This window comes from Equus przewalskii, chromosome 1 (genome assembly GCF_037783145.1).
Source record: "Equus przewalskii isolate Varuska chromosome 1, EquPr2, whole genome shotgun sequence".
Taxonomy (NCBI): Eukaryota; Metazoa; Chordata; class Mammalia; order Perissodactyla; family Equidae; genus Equus; species Equus przewalskii.
Genome location: NC_091831.1, coordinates 46497245 through 46514558, shown reverse-complemented (window position 1 = coordinate 46514558; position 17314 = coordinate 46497245). Strand labels below are relative to the sequence as shown.

General features: G+C 40.0%; 1 protein-coding gene and 1 long non-coding RNA gene across 5 annotated transcripts in view; one reads left to right on the top strand and one right to left on the bottom strand.

Annotated features, from left to right (window-relative positions):
- The window catches only part of LOC103554137 (uncharacterized), a 90134-nt gene extending 79121 nt beyond the window's left edge, over positions 1-11013 (bottom strand). For all 4 annotated transcript variants that reach the window (XR_011537689.1, XR_545631.2, XR_011537690.1 and 1 more), the window contains exons 1-2: positions 10872-11013; positions 3027-3102 (exon numbers count right to left, since the gene is read on the bottom strand). This is a non-coding gene — a long non-coding RNA (uncharacterized lncRNA). The remainder of the gene's footprint in view (positions 1-3026; positions 3103-10871) is intronic.
- The window catches only part of ZWINT (ZW10 interacting kinetochore protein), a 76178-nt gene that overhangs the window by 45874 nt on the left and 12990 nt on the right, over positions 1-17314 (top strand). Inside the window, exons 5-14 of the mRNA XM_070611311.1 lie at positions 3076-3378; positions 10472-10704; positions 10899-11253; positions 12165-12255; positions 12422-12545; positions 12695-12861; positions 13008-13064; positions 13444-13586; positions 13667-13844; positions 13935-14057. Coding sequence (XP_070467412.1) covers positions 11213-11253; positions 12165-12255; positions 12422-12545; positions 12695-12861; positions 13008-13064; positions 13444-13586; positions 13667-13844; positions 13935-14012 — 879 coding nt within the window. The 5' untranslated portion in view covers positions 3076-3378; positions 10472-10704; positions 10899-11212 and the 3' untranslated portion in view covers positions 14013-14057. The remainder of the gene's footprint in view (positions 1-3075; positions 3379-10471; positions 10705-10898; positions 11254-12164; positions 12256-12421; positions 12546-12694; positions 12862-13007; positions 13065-13443; positions 13587-13666; positions 13845-13934; positions 14058-17314) is intronic.

Here is a 17314-nt window from a genome sequence, read left to right as displayed (position 1 = left end):
TAGTTCTAGAGAATTCCCGAGGAAACTTGGTGATGTCTGGTTCAGTGTCTCATGGAGTAAGGGTACTAAGTCTTCTCTGAAAATTATTGGCAGCCAACCTTTGAAATATATAGTGGTAAAAATAAAAATAAATTTTAAAAAACAGAGACAAACAAAAACCATAATCCATACTTTCCAACCTAATTCAATGCAATCCATAAAAAATATCCCAGAAAGGTCTTTTGGCAGAAAAAGACAAGTCATTCCTAAAATGTATATGGAAATGCAAAAGACCCAAAATAGCCTAGTCATTTTTGTAATAGAAGATAAAGTTAGAAGACTCACACTCCACAATTTCTAATGTACTATAAAGGTGCAATGATCAAAACAATGTGAATAAAAATGTTGGTCAATGAAACAGAATGGAAAGTCCAGGAAATACAATGCATTTATGGTCAACTGATTTTTAACAAAAGGTGCTAAGACAATTAAATGAGGAAAGAACAGTTTTTTTGTGGTGTTTTGGTTTTTTTGAGGAAGATTAGCCCTGAGCTAACATCTGCTGCCAATCCTCCTCCTTTTGCTGAGGAAGACTGGCCCTGAGCTAACATCCGTGCCCATCTCCCTCTATTTTATATGTGGGACACCCACCACAGCATGGCCCATCAAGCAGTGTCATGTCCACACCCAGTATCCAAACCAGTGAACCCTAGGCCACCGAAGTGGAACATGTGAACCTAAATGCTGTGCCACTGGGCTGGCCCCAGGAAAGAACAGTTTTTTGACACGTGTTGTAATAATTGGGTGTCCACACACAGAAAGATGAATTTAAACTCTTACCTCACGCTGTACACAAAAATTAACTAAAAATTAATCATAAATGTAAATGGAAGAATTAAAACTAAAATCTTTGAGAAGACAACATAGAAAAAACATTTCATAGCTTCAGTTAGGCAAAGTGTTCTTAAACAGTTTAAAAGACACTGTTAAGAAAATGAAAGACAAGCCACAGGTTGGGAAAAAATATTTCCAAAACATATATCTGATAAACAGACTTCTATGTAGAATAGAAATAACTCTTACAACTCACTATTAAGGAAATAACTATTGGGGCTGGTCTGGTGGTGCAGAGGTTAAGTTTGAACGTTTCACTTCAGCGGGTCAGGGTTCGCAGGTTGGAATCCGGAGTGCGGACAGGCCAACACTTGGCAAGCCATGCTGTGGTAGGCGTCCCACATATAAAGTAGAGAAAGATGGGCCTGGATGTTAGCTCAGGGCTAGTCTTCCTCAGCAAAAAGAGGAGGATTGGCAGCAGTTAGCTCAGAGCTAATCTTTCTCAAAAAAAAAAACAAACCCAATTTTTGTTTTAAATGAGCAGAATATTTGAATAGATATTTCACCCAAGAAGATACACAAATGGATAATAAAGATATGAAAACATAGCTATCATAATTAGTCATCAGGGGAAAATACGTGTTAAAACTACAATGAGATACCACTTTACACCCACTGGAATGGTTCTAATCAAAACTACTGAGCATACCATGTGAAGACATGGAGAAATTGAAACCCTCTTATACTGTAAGTGAGAATGTAAAATGGTAGCACCACTTTAGAAAATACCAAAACATAAACTTACCATGTGACTCAGCAATTCATTACTAGGTATCTACTCAAGAGAAATGTAAACATATGTTCAAAGAAAAACTTTTAAGGGAATCTCACAGCAACATAATCGTACAAGTCAATAACTAGAAACAATCTAATTTCCATCAACTGGGGAAAAGGTAAACTGTATGTGGTATATCTACACATTGGAATATATTCCTCAATAAAAAAGAACAAATTACTGATATGTGCTACAGCATGGATGACCTCAAAACATCGTGCTAAGACAAAGAAGCCAGATGCAAAAGAACTACATACAGTATGTTTCTCGAGTGTCCAAAAAAGGCTAGACTACAGAGACAGAAAAAATATATCCCCTTGGTCTGGACCTGGGGTAGGAACAGGGATTTACAGCAAACAACAAAATGGATCTCTTAGGGGTGAAGAAAATGTCTTAAAATTGATTGTACAACTTTATAACAAAATCATTGCATTTACATTTAAAATTGATAATTATAATTCACATGAAATTCATACTTCAATAAAGCTGTTTTAAAAAGTAAGCAAACCAGTGGGAATTTCTTATTCCCAGAGCAAGACTGAAAACGCACACACCACACACACACACAGAGTAAAACCAGAGGATAAATTCATTTGTTGATAAAAGCAAAAATATTTTCTTCATCAAGAGTTTGAGTCCCTATGAACACTTTTTGATCAACTATTTGTATTGTCTGCCATATGATTAATTTACTGCATAGATGTTCCAATCAAATATACAATTTGCTTTCACGCATTAAAACACCTACACAACAGGAATAATTATTTATTGTTTTAAATAAAATTTTCATCATATATTTTGTGATGCTAACTAATGAAAAACATCCTAAAAAGTTACCATTACCAAATGTAATTTTTTTAATTTATCAGGTTAAATTATGTAAATTCTAAGGTCTTGCCTCAAGAATATTTGAAACATAGAAAAGAATATCCATTAGTTAATGGTCTAAAGTGATATAAACATAGAAATAGTTCTATGTTTAGGAAGGTAGAAAAGAGGAGATATTTTTGAAGGTTATATCACAATAATGAACAAAATTTAATACATGCTTAAGCATCCTTTGATGATGTCCTGGCACATGTGCTTTATTTACCTGAACCATTATTGCTTTAGCCTCTGAATTAATAAATATCACAATGGAATTACATTTTAGTAATCTGTCAGTGACTGTGACATGGGAAGTAAAAAAATCAGTGAACTCTATAGAGAAAAACAGCTGGTGTTAAAATTCTAGGAGAAAATTAAATAGATTTTAAAATATTACTTTTTAGTTAATATTTATGGTGTAAGACATACAAAGACACATATGAAGACATATGTCAAGATGGATTGATATAGACAGAAAAAAAGATGTAAATATATATATGAATATACATACCTATTTATATATAATGTTTTATTCATTGAATTTCCCACAACTCATTTAGATGACCTTGCCACGGGGTAGAGAAGATCTGGAAATACAACATCAAAGCTGAAAATAACGCTGGGAGAGCTGGACAAGCCAAATGGAAGTTTCTATGCAACTGGAAATCAGTCCCAAAAGAATGATATGTTGTTTTTAATGTTTTATAAAGCACTGGAAGTGCTTTTTCTACAGACAATTGCAAAGATATGTCTTATCTCATTACTTATATTTACTTAATGCTCTATGAATCTCAGATCAATCTGCCCCCATAATCACCTCATGCATCCCAGTAAAACAGTTGATGCTCCATTTGAGTGCTAATGTAAGTACTATTTTCAGAACCATTTCACATGTGCTACAATATAAATGCTTCAAAATGAGTGAGGAAATTTTCTATTGCCAGGAACACATGCTTTACTTTTTTTACTTTCCACTTGTTCAATGACTGAATAGATGTTTCCATCTTAATAATGAAAATATACTGCCCATATCAATTACATGCTTAAGCGAATTGGTTTTACTTCCTTGCTGGCTGTGTTATTATTCTTTGCAACAGAAGAAAATGGGTTGAACAACACAAAATTTCTATATGTAATTTATGGAGGGCATTAGAGTTTGATGAGCTGAAAATAAGCACTCTTTAAATTCATAAACACATACATATTACACATTTGCAACTTCTTTCCTGCAAATGTGACATTTTTTAAACTCTGGACTTTTTTTACCCTGTTGGTTATGTTGAAATTAATATAAATGTCAACTTTGTTTACATAAAGTACAGGATATAGATGTTTAATATACCTAAAAGTTTATTTGAATCATCACTGTCCAATTGAACTTTCTTTCGATGGAAATGTTCTAAAATTTGCATTGTCCCATATGGTAGCCATTAGGCATACATCGCTATTCGGCATTGAAATGCAGCAAATATGACTTAGAAACTAAACTTTTAATTTTATTTAAATGTAATTAATTTAAATTTAAATTTAAATAGTTACAAGTGGCTTGTGGCTCCTGTATTGGACAACATAGAAAGAGACAAAACTTAGAATCATACATTTTTATTGATCTATAGTAATTTTCATTGGAATTTTAGGTCAGATCTCTCCAAATCAGAGCCAAGTGGAGGGTTAAATAAAGTTTGCAACTTCATGCAGTGTGCTGTCTAAAATCATAGCATTCAAGTTAACTTGTAGCATGTCATTTTGATTTGCTATTTATTGTTTGATCCTTTAATGATCTGATCTTCAGTTTACCCTAACTATATTTAAATTTAGAAGTAAAGTTAGGTCATTTAATATATTTGGACTAGCTTTTATTCAAAAGCAATAGTTCCATGGGAATTTTTGATCAATAGATCAAAGTTACCTAAATCCTCAAACATAAACACATTGATAGTCACTCCTCATCACTCTAATCAAATGTGCCTTTTAGAAAATGTCATTTATTTTCCCCACTGTATCAGATGTGTAGAATATTTAGAAGGTGTTAAAAAATAGATCCATCAAGCAGAAAGGACTCTTAATAGTCAAGCAAGAAGATCATTTAGGGGAAACGTTTCTCATTAGATGAGAAGTACGGGCATAATAGAAAATTGCAACAGAGCTTATTAAAACTTTAATTAGTGAAAACTACTGATTTGAGAGTTAGCGTGAATGTACTCTAGTGTATTCTGCCAAAATTTTCCTAAGAATTTTCTGTATTATATATCTCCATTTCTTTGCTTTAATGCTTCTATATAATCTGCTTTATATTTGCTCTATATATTCTGGCTTCTAAAGTTCTAACCACTTTATCTAACATCTTTTACAACAAATACTAATAATCACCATGTTGCTAAATCCAATCAATAATTTCCATCCTATCTTACTTGACCTCTCAGCATGATTTGTCATGATGATCTCTCTCTTTTTGGAAATCTTCTTGTCCTTTGTCTATAGCTTATCACTTGATTGTTATTTCCCTTACCACTGTAGACTTTTCTCTTATTAAAAATCCATCCTTTCTCCATAAATCCATAACATGTCAGCCATACTCAACTATATTGGTTCCACCAGTGTTTTCTTTTTCACTCTAGGAATTAACACTTTCCTATTCTAGGAAGTGGCATCCATCTCCATGGTTTCAATCGTCTATATATCTATAAGCATCAAATGTATATTTCCAGTTCTGATCTTCTTTCAAGCTCCAAATCTACTTGTCCATGTGTCTTTTTAAAATGTTCACTTCGATAGCTAAAACATCTCTAACTAGTAGGTCAACAGAAACAAGTTAAGGATCTTTCTCTGTTATTCCTCAAACAGGATTCTATTCCAACAATCACTGAATAAAGTGCAACACAATTCATCCAGTTGCACAGTCAGAAAACTAAGTATCTTCTTTAAGACACAGTTTGCAACTCCAACATATCCAGATCTGCTCAATCATAAAATCAATGGATTATTCCGCCTAAATACATCGTTATAATAAATCTCCATTGCCACTTCACCAAACAGAATCATACAAACCAAAAATGGTCTCATCTTTCACTAAGACTACTAGCATAATATCATTTCCCAGTCCTTTTTTTCACTCAGAATTCAGGTTTAATTTTACTATACTGAAATCTTATTTGCTATCTAATTACTGAGAAAACTTCAATAGTTTTCTGTTACTCTTACGATAAAACCAGCATCCTTGAAATGGCCTATTAATGGGGCCGGGCCCATGGCCGAGTGGTTAAGTTCCCACACTCCATTGCAGTGGCCCAGGGTTTCACTGGTTCGGATCCTGGGTGCAGACATGGCACTGCTCGTCAGGCCACATTGTGGCAGTGTCTCATATGCCAAACTAGAAGGACCTGAAACTAAGATATACAACTATGTACCAGGGGAATTTGGGAAGATAAAGCAGAAAAAAAAAATGGCCTATTAAGACCTTCCAAAAACTGCCCCTTATATAATATGCATATAACAAATTATTATTAATTGCTTACTATTAGTTATAAGCAAAAATATACCCAACTCTTGCCCTCAATAAGCTTGCTGATTAGAAAGGGAGAAAGCTGTCAACCAAACAATTCTACAATCAAATGTAAAATGCAACTGTGACCAGTATTATAAAGTCCCTAGAGCTTTGTGAACCTATGATAATGGGGTTGATCTAGGCAAATAGGTGAAAGAATGCTTGATCAATGTCTGAAAATTTTGAGCAGAAATCTAAAGAAGGATTGAGTTAACTAAATGAAAAAAAATTTAAAGGACTTCTCCACTAGAGTACATCATCAAAGTTCAAAGTATATAGAGGAGATTATTTAGATTCTTTACAGACAGAAAACATACTTTGTACGTTTCTATTAATTTAGATTTATTAAGATTCATTTTATGAATCATAACATGGGCTTATTTGTTTAGTGTGCACTGGAAAAGAATGAATATTCTGCTGTTAGGTGCAGTGTTCTAACAAATATTGTAAAGGGCTTACTGAAATCTCCACTATGACTATAGATTTATTTCTCCTTGCAAGTCAGCCAGTTTTTGATTCATGTATTTTGATGGCCTCTTATTAGGTGTGCATAAACACTTATGATGATTAAGTTCACCTGATGAATTGACCTCTTTATCATTATGAAATCACCTTTTTTATTTCTGGTAATATTTTTTCCTCTGAATATACAAGCATACCTCAGAGATATTGTGGGTTTGGTTCCAGACCACTGCAATAAAGCCAATATCGCAATAAAGCGAGGCACATAAATTTTTCGTTTCCCAGTGCATATAAAAGTTATGTTTACATTATACTGTATTCTATTAAGTGTGCAATAGCATTATGTGTAAAAAGACAATGTCTATAACAATTAAAAAAATACTTTGTTACTAAAAAATGCCAACCATCATCTGAGGCTTCAGTAAGTTGTAATCTTTTCGCTGGTGGAGGGTCTTGTCCTCCATGAAATATCTTTGAAGCACAATACAGCAAAATGCAACAAAACGAGGTATGCCTATATACTCAAATAACCACTCCCATTTGCGTTAAATTAGCATTAGTATGGTTATTTTTTCCATCCTTTTACTTTTGTCTTTATATTTAGTACATTTCTTATTATAAGTGTTTTGCTTCTGTATGCAATCTCATAATATTTGCCTTTTGTCTATTTAAAGTACTTACACTTAATGTAATTATTCATATAACTATCATTTTTCTATTTTTTATTTCTTTCGTCTCCTCTGTTTCCCTTCTTCCCTTTTCTTTGCCTTCTTTTGAATTAGTTGAGTACTATTTAGAGTCTGTTTTATCTCTTTTATTGGCTTATTAGCTATAATTCTTTACTTTCTTATTTTAGAAGTTGTTTGTATTCGTTTCCTGTTGTTACACTACAAATTACCATAATTTAGCATCTTAAAATAGCACACGTTTGTTCTCCCAGTTTCCATAGGTCAGGATTTCAGGCAGTTTCCATGGGACAGGATTTTACACTCCTCTCAGGGTGTTACAAGGTTGCAATCAAGATATTAACCAAGGGGTATTCTTTTCTTTTCGGGAGGCTCAATTAGGGAAGAATCTGCTTCCAAGCTTATTCAAATTGCTAGCAGAACTCAACCCCTTGTGGTTGGTTTAACTGAGGGCTTCATCTTCTTACTAGCAATCAGCTAGAGTCTATTCTCAGGTCCTAGGAGTCACCCACAGTTCTCTGCCACGTGATCCTCACCACGGGTAGTTCACAACATGCCCGTTTGCTTCCTCAAGGCCAGGAGAATCTCTCTCTCTCCAGTTTGCTATGGAGTATCATATAATGAAATGGTGTCATAGGAGTAACATGCCATCACCGATGCCTAATAAGTAGCCTAACCAACAGAATGACATCTCATCACCATTACTGTATTTCATCATTTAGAAACAAGACATAGGTTCCACCTGCACTCAAAAGGAAAAGATTTTACAAGGGAGCGACTCACTGGTGGCCAAAAAGGGTGAGTTGACATCATTGTTTAAGAGATTATAGTACACAGCTTTAATATCATAGTCTACTTTCACCTGATATACTTTACATCAACTATAAAGATATATAATTTACTTCCATTTCTTCTCTCTCACACTTTGTGTTACATTTTACTGTTGCATATGTTATAAATCTCACATCACATTTTTATTGATACAGTTCATTCATTAGTTTTTTAAAAAAGATTTAAATATTAAGTGAAATATATATATCTACTCATGTAGTTACCATTTCTGGTGACTTTCATTCCTTTGAATACATTCAGATTTCAACCTAATGTCATTGTTCTTCTGCCTGATAAACTTCTTTCACATTTCTTGTAGTGCAGATCTGCTAATGATAAATTCCTTCAGCTTTTGTATAGCTAAATGTATCTTTAGTCAACTTTCATTTTTGGAAGATATGTTTCCTGTGTATAAAAATCAAAGGTGACTTTTTGTTTTTATTTTAATAGTACTTTAAAGATGTTGCTCCCCTGTCCTGTCCCTTGCATTGTTTCAGACAAGAAATTTACTGTAATCTTTACCTTATTTTTGTTTTTCTGTACGTAACATGTCCCTGCCCTGCATCAGCTGCTGTTAGGTTTTTCCTTATCAATGGTTTTAAGCTATGTAATTATGACACGTATGCCTTGGTATGGTTTTCTTCATGTTTCTTGTGCTTGGGGTTTGTTGAGCTTCTTCGATATGTGAATTTATAGTTTTCATCAAATTCCAATATCTTTGGTCATTATCATTTAATTTGTTTTTGTCCTCTCCCCTTGCCTCTTCTTCAGGGCCTTCATTTACAAGTATATTTGGCTGTTTGACATTGTCCCACAGCTCACTGTTGCTTTTTTCTTTTGATTTTATATTTTATTTTCTGTGATTCATGTTAGTTTCTTTTCTTTATTTTTTGGGTGGGAGAGATTGGCCCTGAGCTAACATCTGCTGCCAATCCTCCTCTTTTTCGCTGAGGAAGACTAGTCTGGAGCTAACATCCATGCCTATCTTCCTCTCCTTTATATGTGGGATGCCTGCCACAGCATGGCTTGACAAGCAGTGCATAGGTCCACACCCAGGATCCGAACTGGTGAAGCCTGGGGTGCCAAAGGAGAATGTGAGAACTTAACTGCTGTGCTACTGGGTCGGCCCCATTCATGTTAGTTTCTAAGGCTATGTCTTTTTTATTATGCCATGCTTAATTTGCAACTGATCTCATCTAATTACATCTATACATTGTAGTTTTCACCTCTACAAGATTTAGGTCTTTATTATGTTTTATATCTCTAACTTTTTAAAGTCTTTTATTGCGATCCATTTAAAGTGTAAATTGAATGGCTTTTTGTATAGAATTGTGCAACCTTCACCGTAATCTAATTTTAGAACATTTTCATTTACCCTCCAAAAGAAATCCCATGTCTATTTGCAGTCCCTTCCCATATGCTAGCAACCTCCCCCAACCCCCTGCCAGCCCCTAGCCCAGGACAATCACTAATCTACTTTCTGTTTGTTTAGATATGCTTATTCCAGACATTTCATATAAATGGAATCATACAATATGTGCTGTTTTGTGAGTGATTTCTTTCACATAGCATGTTTTCAAGGTTCATCCACGTTTTAGCATATGTATTAGTACCTTGTTTTCTTTTATTGCTGAAAAATACTCCATTGAACGGATGTAGATTTTGCTTTTCCATTCACCAGCTCATGGGCATTTGTGTTATTTCTACTTTTTGACCTTGTAAATAATGCTGCTATGGACATCTGTATACAGGGTTTTGTGTGCACGTTTTCATTTCTCTTGGATATATATCCCTGAGTGGAATTGTGGTTCATATACTAACTCTATAGTTAACATTTTGAGAAACTGTTAAACTCTTCTCTAAAGCAGATGCATCATTTTACATTCCCACCAGCAATACGAGCATTCTACTTTCTTCACATCTTTACCTTTTATTATCTTTTTTATTACAGCTCTGCTTATCTTTCTGAACATATGGAATATAGTTATAAAAACCGGTTTAATGTCCTTGTCTGTCCATTCTAACAACTATTTCTCTTCTGATTCAGTTATTGATTTTTCTCCTCATTATGAGTTTTGTTTCCCTCCTTTTTTTGCAAGCTTGATAATTTTTATTTGGATGCCAGACATAGTAAACTGTACCTTATTGGTTTCTGGAAATTTTTGTATTTCTATAAATATTATTGAACTTTGGTTTGTCATATATTTAAGTGACTTGTTAACAGTGGTCCACTTGGGTCTAGCTTTTAAGATTTGTTAGGTGGTATGAGTGCAGTGATCAGGCTGGAGCTAATTATTCCCTAGTACTAAGGCACAAACTGTCAGCGTACTCTACCCAGTGTCCCACGGATTACGGTTTTGCAGCCTGACTGGTGGAAACAGTCACTATTTCTGACCGAAACTGATCTCTAGGAATCTTTAAACATCTTTTCAGGGTCGTTTCCTCAAACACACGATGCTCAGTGGTCAGCTGAATACTTGACAAAGCTCCGCAGAACTCCGAGTTTCTCTCTGAGCAACTATCTCCTTTCTCCTACATTCTGCAGAGAACATTAGCTGCCTTTGTCTCCCCAGAACTTCAGCTCGAGCCCGTCAATTCAGGAAATGCGCTGCGCTCTGCTTGGGTTCTCTCTCCCAGCACCGCCTCCTGGAAAATCTTCAAAGGCAGTAAGCTTTTTGAACTGATATCATTTGTTCCGTGTCTCCAGGATCACTGTTCTTCGTTAGTGAAGCACAGTGTTTTGAAAGACAAACCCAGTGTTGTCCTTCTACCTTAGCAGAATTTTCTTAAATACAGTTAATACTGAGAGTTTCCCCTAAAACCCAAAACTCACCGCAATACTTTTCCCACTTCCGCGTAGACAGAGAACCCAGCTGCCAAGCTAACCCCCAGCGAGGTCAAGCCGCACCTCCAGTTTCCAGCACCGCCCACACGCTAGCGCGCAGGCGCAGAACTCCTGCGCGCCCTCTTGGCCCAGCCATAACTGCGCCTGCGCCAAACAGCGGGGCGCGCCAATGCGCGACTATGCACTTACCAATGAGAGCGCATGATCTGCCTTGATTCCCGCCCACTGACCGAGCAGCCAATCATCTGCCCCGGCGCGCAATCCGTGATGGATCCAAAGAGGACGGAGGGTTTTCGGTAGGGGAACGCTGAAGCGCGGCGCAGGGGAGGATGGAGGTGGCGGAGACCAAGGCGGAGGCTGCTGCGTTAGAGTAAGTGTCTGTCACCATGGGACAGCCGGACAGCCGGGGGCGGGCTGGGGCGGACCCTGCGGGCGCCCACGTACAATCGACGACCCTCTAGACCCCGTACAGCTGTTGGAATTCGACTGGGCCGTGAAGTGATCCTGACCCCAGTCCCTCAGGCTTAGGTTCCTGAGGTGATGGTTGCTTCTCCCCCGGAGGACGGCCGGTGAGGGACTGTCCGTGGCTCTTACCTACACACACGCCCCAGGGGTGTGGCCTGAAAGGCGACGGTTCAGTCTGTCGCCCCTGCACATCTTTTTGCGGACCGCCCTATCCTAACAGGAGACTTTGCACCCCAGGAGACGTCCTGGAGGGGCCATTTCATTTCTGTCTCCCCTGTTCCAACACACACTCTCCCGGTGTGTTATTTGATCCTCATCCCGGCCTCCTGGTGGACCGCTTCAGCCCCTAAAGAACTCACCTTAGACCGAGGCTTCCAGCGCGCTGTCCTGAGCGCCTTCTCAACATTCTGAGACCCTGGTCCACGGCTAGTGTTCTCTGCCTGGAGCGCTTCCCACTGCTCATCAGAGTTCTGCCCTTATTCTTCCTTTTCCCTGTATATTTCCCTCACTGCCTTCAGATCTTGACTCAAATGGTTTCTCTGCAAAGACGCTCCCTATTTAAAATGCACTCCCTTCCGCGCGCACTCCTTATTCCCCTTGCTGTGCTTATTCTTTCTCATGCCACTCATTAGCTCCATATATCCTCCATACACAGACCATTGCTGGTCCCAGGTGGCCCTTCAGTGTGTGGATACTGGTCAGGGCAAGACTCTCGGCATTAATACACACACCCACATGGGTGCATATGCACACAAGTTCTCCAGAACTAGCCCCCCAGGAGTCTGCCGTTTCCCTCCTTTCCTTTTGCCACTTAAGGACCCTGGCAGAGGTGGCAGATATCCTGGAGCCAAGAGGCCTGCAGGAGGAGGCAGAAGTGCCTGCCCAGATCCTGGCCGAGTTTGTGACGGTATGTGCAAGATGGGAGCCAGTCTGTCAGAAGCCAGGGACTGTGCCTGGGTCCTTCTACTGAGATACTGGGCAGCATTGATGGTGAGCAGACTGGAAGGTAGCCTTGTTGGCCTATAGTACAAGGAGGTAAGAATGTTCCCTGCCTCTACCCTCCCTCTAAACAGGACTCCCGAAAGAAAGACAAGCTGCTCTGTAGCCAGCTTCAGGTGGTAGACTTCCTGCAGAACTTCTTGGCTCAGGAGGACACTGCCCAGGGCCTGGACCCCTTGGCTTCTGAAGACACGAGCCGTGAGTAGGAGGGGTGGAATAGGGGCTGCCCTGAGGAGGAAGGAACTGGGATGTCAGTCAGGTCAGCTCTTTGGCTGATGGCAAGACTCAGTGCTGCAGGCAAGTGGGCTGACTTCACTGATGCCCTCATTCTTGGTGGCTCGTCTCAGGGCAGAAGGCAATTGCAGCCAAAGAGCAATGGAAGGAGCTGAAGGCCACCTACCAAGAGCATGTGGAAGCCATCACAAGTGCCCTGACTCAGGTCCTGCCCAAGGTGGAGGAGGCCCAAAGGAAGCGGGCACAGCTCCAGGAGGCCCTTGAACAACTCCAGGCCAAGGTGAACCCAGGGTGTGGGAAGGGAATGGCAGGCAGAGGGGAGGAGGGAAAGTATGAGCATGCTGGCTTAGACCCACTGGCTGCCTCCCAGAATCCAACTAGAAAAATCCGCTCCTCTCCTTGTCCCCCTTCTTTCTTTACCTGCAGAAGCAAGTGGCCGCGGAGAAACTCAGAGTAGCGCAAAAGCAGTGGCAGCTGCAACAGGTAGGTCCATCCTCGGAAAACTTCTGTTCCCACCACCATGCCATTGCATGGGCTAAGTCCTCTGCCTGGAAAATCTTTATCTCGTTTCTTCCTGTGAGGCATTATAGTATAGGAACTAACTTTGGCTTGAATTTCAGCACCAACACTTACCACTGCATGACCTTGGGTGCTCACTTGTCTGTGCTTCTATTTCTTCATCTGTGAAATAGGGAAAATATTAGCATCTACTCTATCAAGTTGTTAAGATGATTACGTAATTAGTACAAGGGCTTAAAATAATGCCTGGCAGATAGTAAACTAAATGTTATCATCATCTTTGTTATCATCATCTAAGATCTCAGCATCTCAGGTACCATGTCTACATTCTCACTCCTGGTAGGAGAAGCATCTGCAGCATCTGGCAGAGGTTTCTGCAGAGGTGAGAGAGCGTCAGACAGGAATGAAACAGGAGCTTGAGCGGCTGTATCAGGAACTTGGAACCCTGAAGCAGGAGGCAGGGCAGGAGCGAGAAAAGCTGCAGAGGTGAGGCTGGGAGCATAGGCTGCAGACCTGGGGTGGTCCAGCCGAGATTCCCTCCCTTCACACCCACTTCCTCCTTCCAGGCACCAGACCTTCCTCCAGCTGCTCTACACCCTGCAGGGTAAGCTGCTACTCCCTGAGGCAGAGGCAGAGCTACCACAAGAGCGGGATCTTCCTGAACCTAAGTCCCAGCAGGTGACCCAGTCCTGGGAGCTCAACACTGGGGACACCATGGAGAGAGTCGGGGATGTGTCGTCCAAGGTGAATGAGAGATGGGACAGATGGGCAGGGAGGTGGAGAGAAAAGCCAAGAGATAGACCTTACTCACTGCCCATACCATGTCTCCCCAAGGCCAGTGGCCCACCACCTATTGCAGATGCAAGCTTGCCACAGCTTTCTGAGAGACAGCAGCATGGGGAAGGATCCTAGATCAGGTCAGACTCCAACTCAGGCCCTGACGTCCCTGGACTGCAGGTATGGAAGGAGGGAGGGCCTCTGGTCTACCTGTCTCTGTATCTGAGCTCTGCTGCTCATGGAGAGGGTGGGTGGTGGGAAGGAGTAAGGAGTTTATCTTATGATTGAAGCTTAGCACCTCATGCCCATGCCAAGCGTGTCCTGGGTAACCCCTCTCTTCCTCTTCCCCACCCTCCCTGGCCCTACCCTCATTGTAGGATGAAGTGTGAATTCCTGAATACAGCCTGATTTTGACCACAACCCAGGTTGGGGCAGGCTCTGGATTCTGTTGATTAAATGCGATGGGGCTGTCTCAGTTGCTTCTTTGTCTGTTCATCTCCATGTATTGGTAGGAAGAGCCATACCATTCTCAAAGGCCAGGAACATGACAGGTGCTAGGACTGGTATGAACAAAGAGGGTGCAGATGGGGAGGGGACCCTGGCTTGGGGCCTCAGGGGTTGCTTGCCCAAATCGTTATGATGCAGACATACTGAGCTTAATTCAAGGAAGAGGAGAATGCTTTATGCAGGTGGTTAGATTTGGGAAGATGATTTTAATCACTCATCCAAATGTTTATTGAATCCCTGCTTCGTACCAGGCCCCTTGCTATGTACTGGAGCTACAGCAGTGGGCTTGTCTGATCAGTCCCTGGCCATGTGGAACATGGAACATAATGAGCATAAACAGGTCAATAAGATGCTTTCAGAGTATAGTACAACAGGGTAGCAAACTAAAAGAGTAATATGATAAAGAGCAACAGCAAGAGAATATAGAGACCCCTGTCTGTCTGTATTGACCTGTGTCTATGTGAGCTAGCATTTCTGTGTGTGTCTGTATGTTTCTCTGTTTGTTGCTTTCCATCTCGGTTCTTCTGTGTGTCTGTTCTTGGGGGTGTGGGCAGTGAGGGGCACTACTGTGCGTGAGAGGGGGATTGCATCCCTGATTGGGAGTGTGGAAACTGCTGTCTAAGAGAGGAGAGAGAGATCAGTGACAACTCTCAGAGTGGAGAACCCATTTTCCATATGAGAAGACGACCTTCATGTTTGAGAAAGATGTAAACATCCATTTGAGAGACACTGAGGCCCTTTGTTTTTGGTGAGAGAGTGTTTCAAGGAACATTAGTCCCTGTTCCGTCTCAGAATGGGATGCCCTCTCTCAGGTTGAGATTGAGATCCCTGTGCATGCTATGTTTGCTCTACTTTTCTGAGGTGTCCGTAGTTTTCTCTCACATTGTTCAAAGTGTGTTGGGCCCACTTTTTAGTTTTGAAATAGGACAGATATCAGAGGTCTTTGAGGGCCTGCATCACGACTGAAAGAGGGCTTCAGTGAGGATTGAGGATACTTCACTAGAGGGCACACAAATACCCAGAAAGGCTTCCTCAGTCTACCCATCCCACCGTGTCCCCCGTGGTCTCTGCTGTGGCCTTCTAGCAACCCAGCTATCCAGGCTTATCCTTCCCTCTCTTCCTGCTGGGTGAGCTTCCCTACCCCTGATTTCTTTTCTAGTCTCAGATACTCTAAAATTTTTGCAACACAAAGGAGAGAGTAAGAATGTATATATCCAGGGGCCATCCTGGTGATGTAGTGGTTAAGTTCCTGCGCTCCGCTTCGGCAGCCCGGGGTTCACCAGTGGGGATCTGGGTACAGGCCTAGCACCACTCATCAAGCCATGCTGAGGTGGCGTCTTACATAGGAGAACTTCTAGTTCCTTCTAGGACCTACAACTAGAATATGCAACTATGTACTGGTGCTTTGGGGAGGAAAACAAAAAATAGAATATATATATCCATCCTGGGCAAGGAGTGTGTCTATTAAGGGACACTGGGGAATGGATTGGAATGGTGTGGAGTTTCCCTGTCTTTGCAGACATGGTGGCTGACAGAAAGTCAGCAGGGAAGGGAAGACACTCACATGGAGCCCAACAGGCTGGAGATAAAGATAACATCCTGACATAAGTCCAAGCGGCAGGGCAGAGGGAGGAGATTGGGCAAATGTACAGTAATCAAACTTAGAGGTCTGCAAAACTGCTGGGAAGCAGATTTCTTTCAAGGAGTGTGGAATGAGTCAGTCCACCCTGAGGTCAAATGGAAGGGGAGACTTCTGTATCTGTCATATTCAAATCCCCAAAATTGCCCAGTATGGCTGGAGCCTCGAGTTATCCAGAAGTTTCTTGACTGACAAGCTCAAGAATTGGGACTTGTTTTCAGATCAGCTTTCAGCTATTCTCAGCCCCCTCTTAGGCACCCCTACAGACTATCTTGTTCACTGATAGTTGCAGGAGGTAGATGTGTGCAGGGAGGGAACCTCCCTCTGGGAAAATGTGGTCTCTTGCACAGAGATGTGGAGACTTAGGAGTCCACAGTGACTTCTGAAAAGGCCCTGCATCTGCCAAAGATTTTCTCTTCCTCTTTTCGATCCAAAGGAGGGACAGACACAGAAACCAGTGGGGAGGGATGGGGACTTCACTTGATTGTTAGCACAATCAAGAGAGTGTTACTCTACCTTGACCAGAAAGGGTCTTCTTGATAAAATGAAGATTATGCTTGCTCCATTAAGCTAATAGGAAAACTTGCTTTCTCTATTCTCTGTAAGAATAATATTTCACAAAATATTTCACATTTTCTAGGTATTGTCATTTTTCTAGGAATTTTTGATTTCTGATTTTTTAAGTTTATTGATATGAAGTTGTCATATCTTTTTTATCCTTTAAAATCATATGTTTTTTATCCTTTATCCTGTTTTAGGATTGCCTAATGTCATATTCCTGAAATTTTCTTTGTGCCTTATATAATTTTTTTCCTTGATCCATCTTTTCAGATGTTCATTCATTTTCAAATATTCAAAGATTGGCTTTTGTGATCCGCTATTGTATGTTTGTTCTGGTTCATTGATTTGTAGTCTTATCTTGATCATTTCCTACCTTCTGTTTTTAGATGGAGAAGATGTACTTCTTTTGTACACTCTTTATTTTTATCACGTTAAACTTGTGTATTTGGATCTTTGTTTTCTCAAATAAACTTTTAAGGCTATAAATTTCTTCTGGCTTCCTCTAAGTATTTTCACAATCATTCAATTCATAGAATTTTCTGTTTTCCGTTATAATTATTTCTTTGATTCATGAGTTCTTTAGAAAAATAATTTTGAAATTTTCTACTGTATGTTTCTGGGAGGATAATCTAAGTTTATTCCAATTTGGTCAGAAATGTCATCTATACAATAAAAGCTTTGAAATTTGGTAAGGGATTTTTTTTAATGTTTCATGTGGATTTGAAAAGAA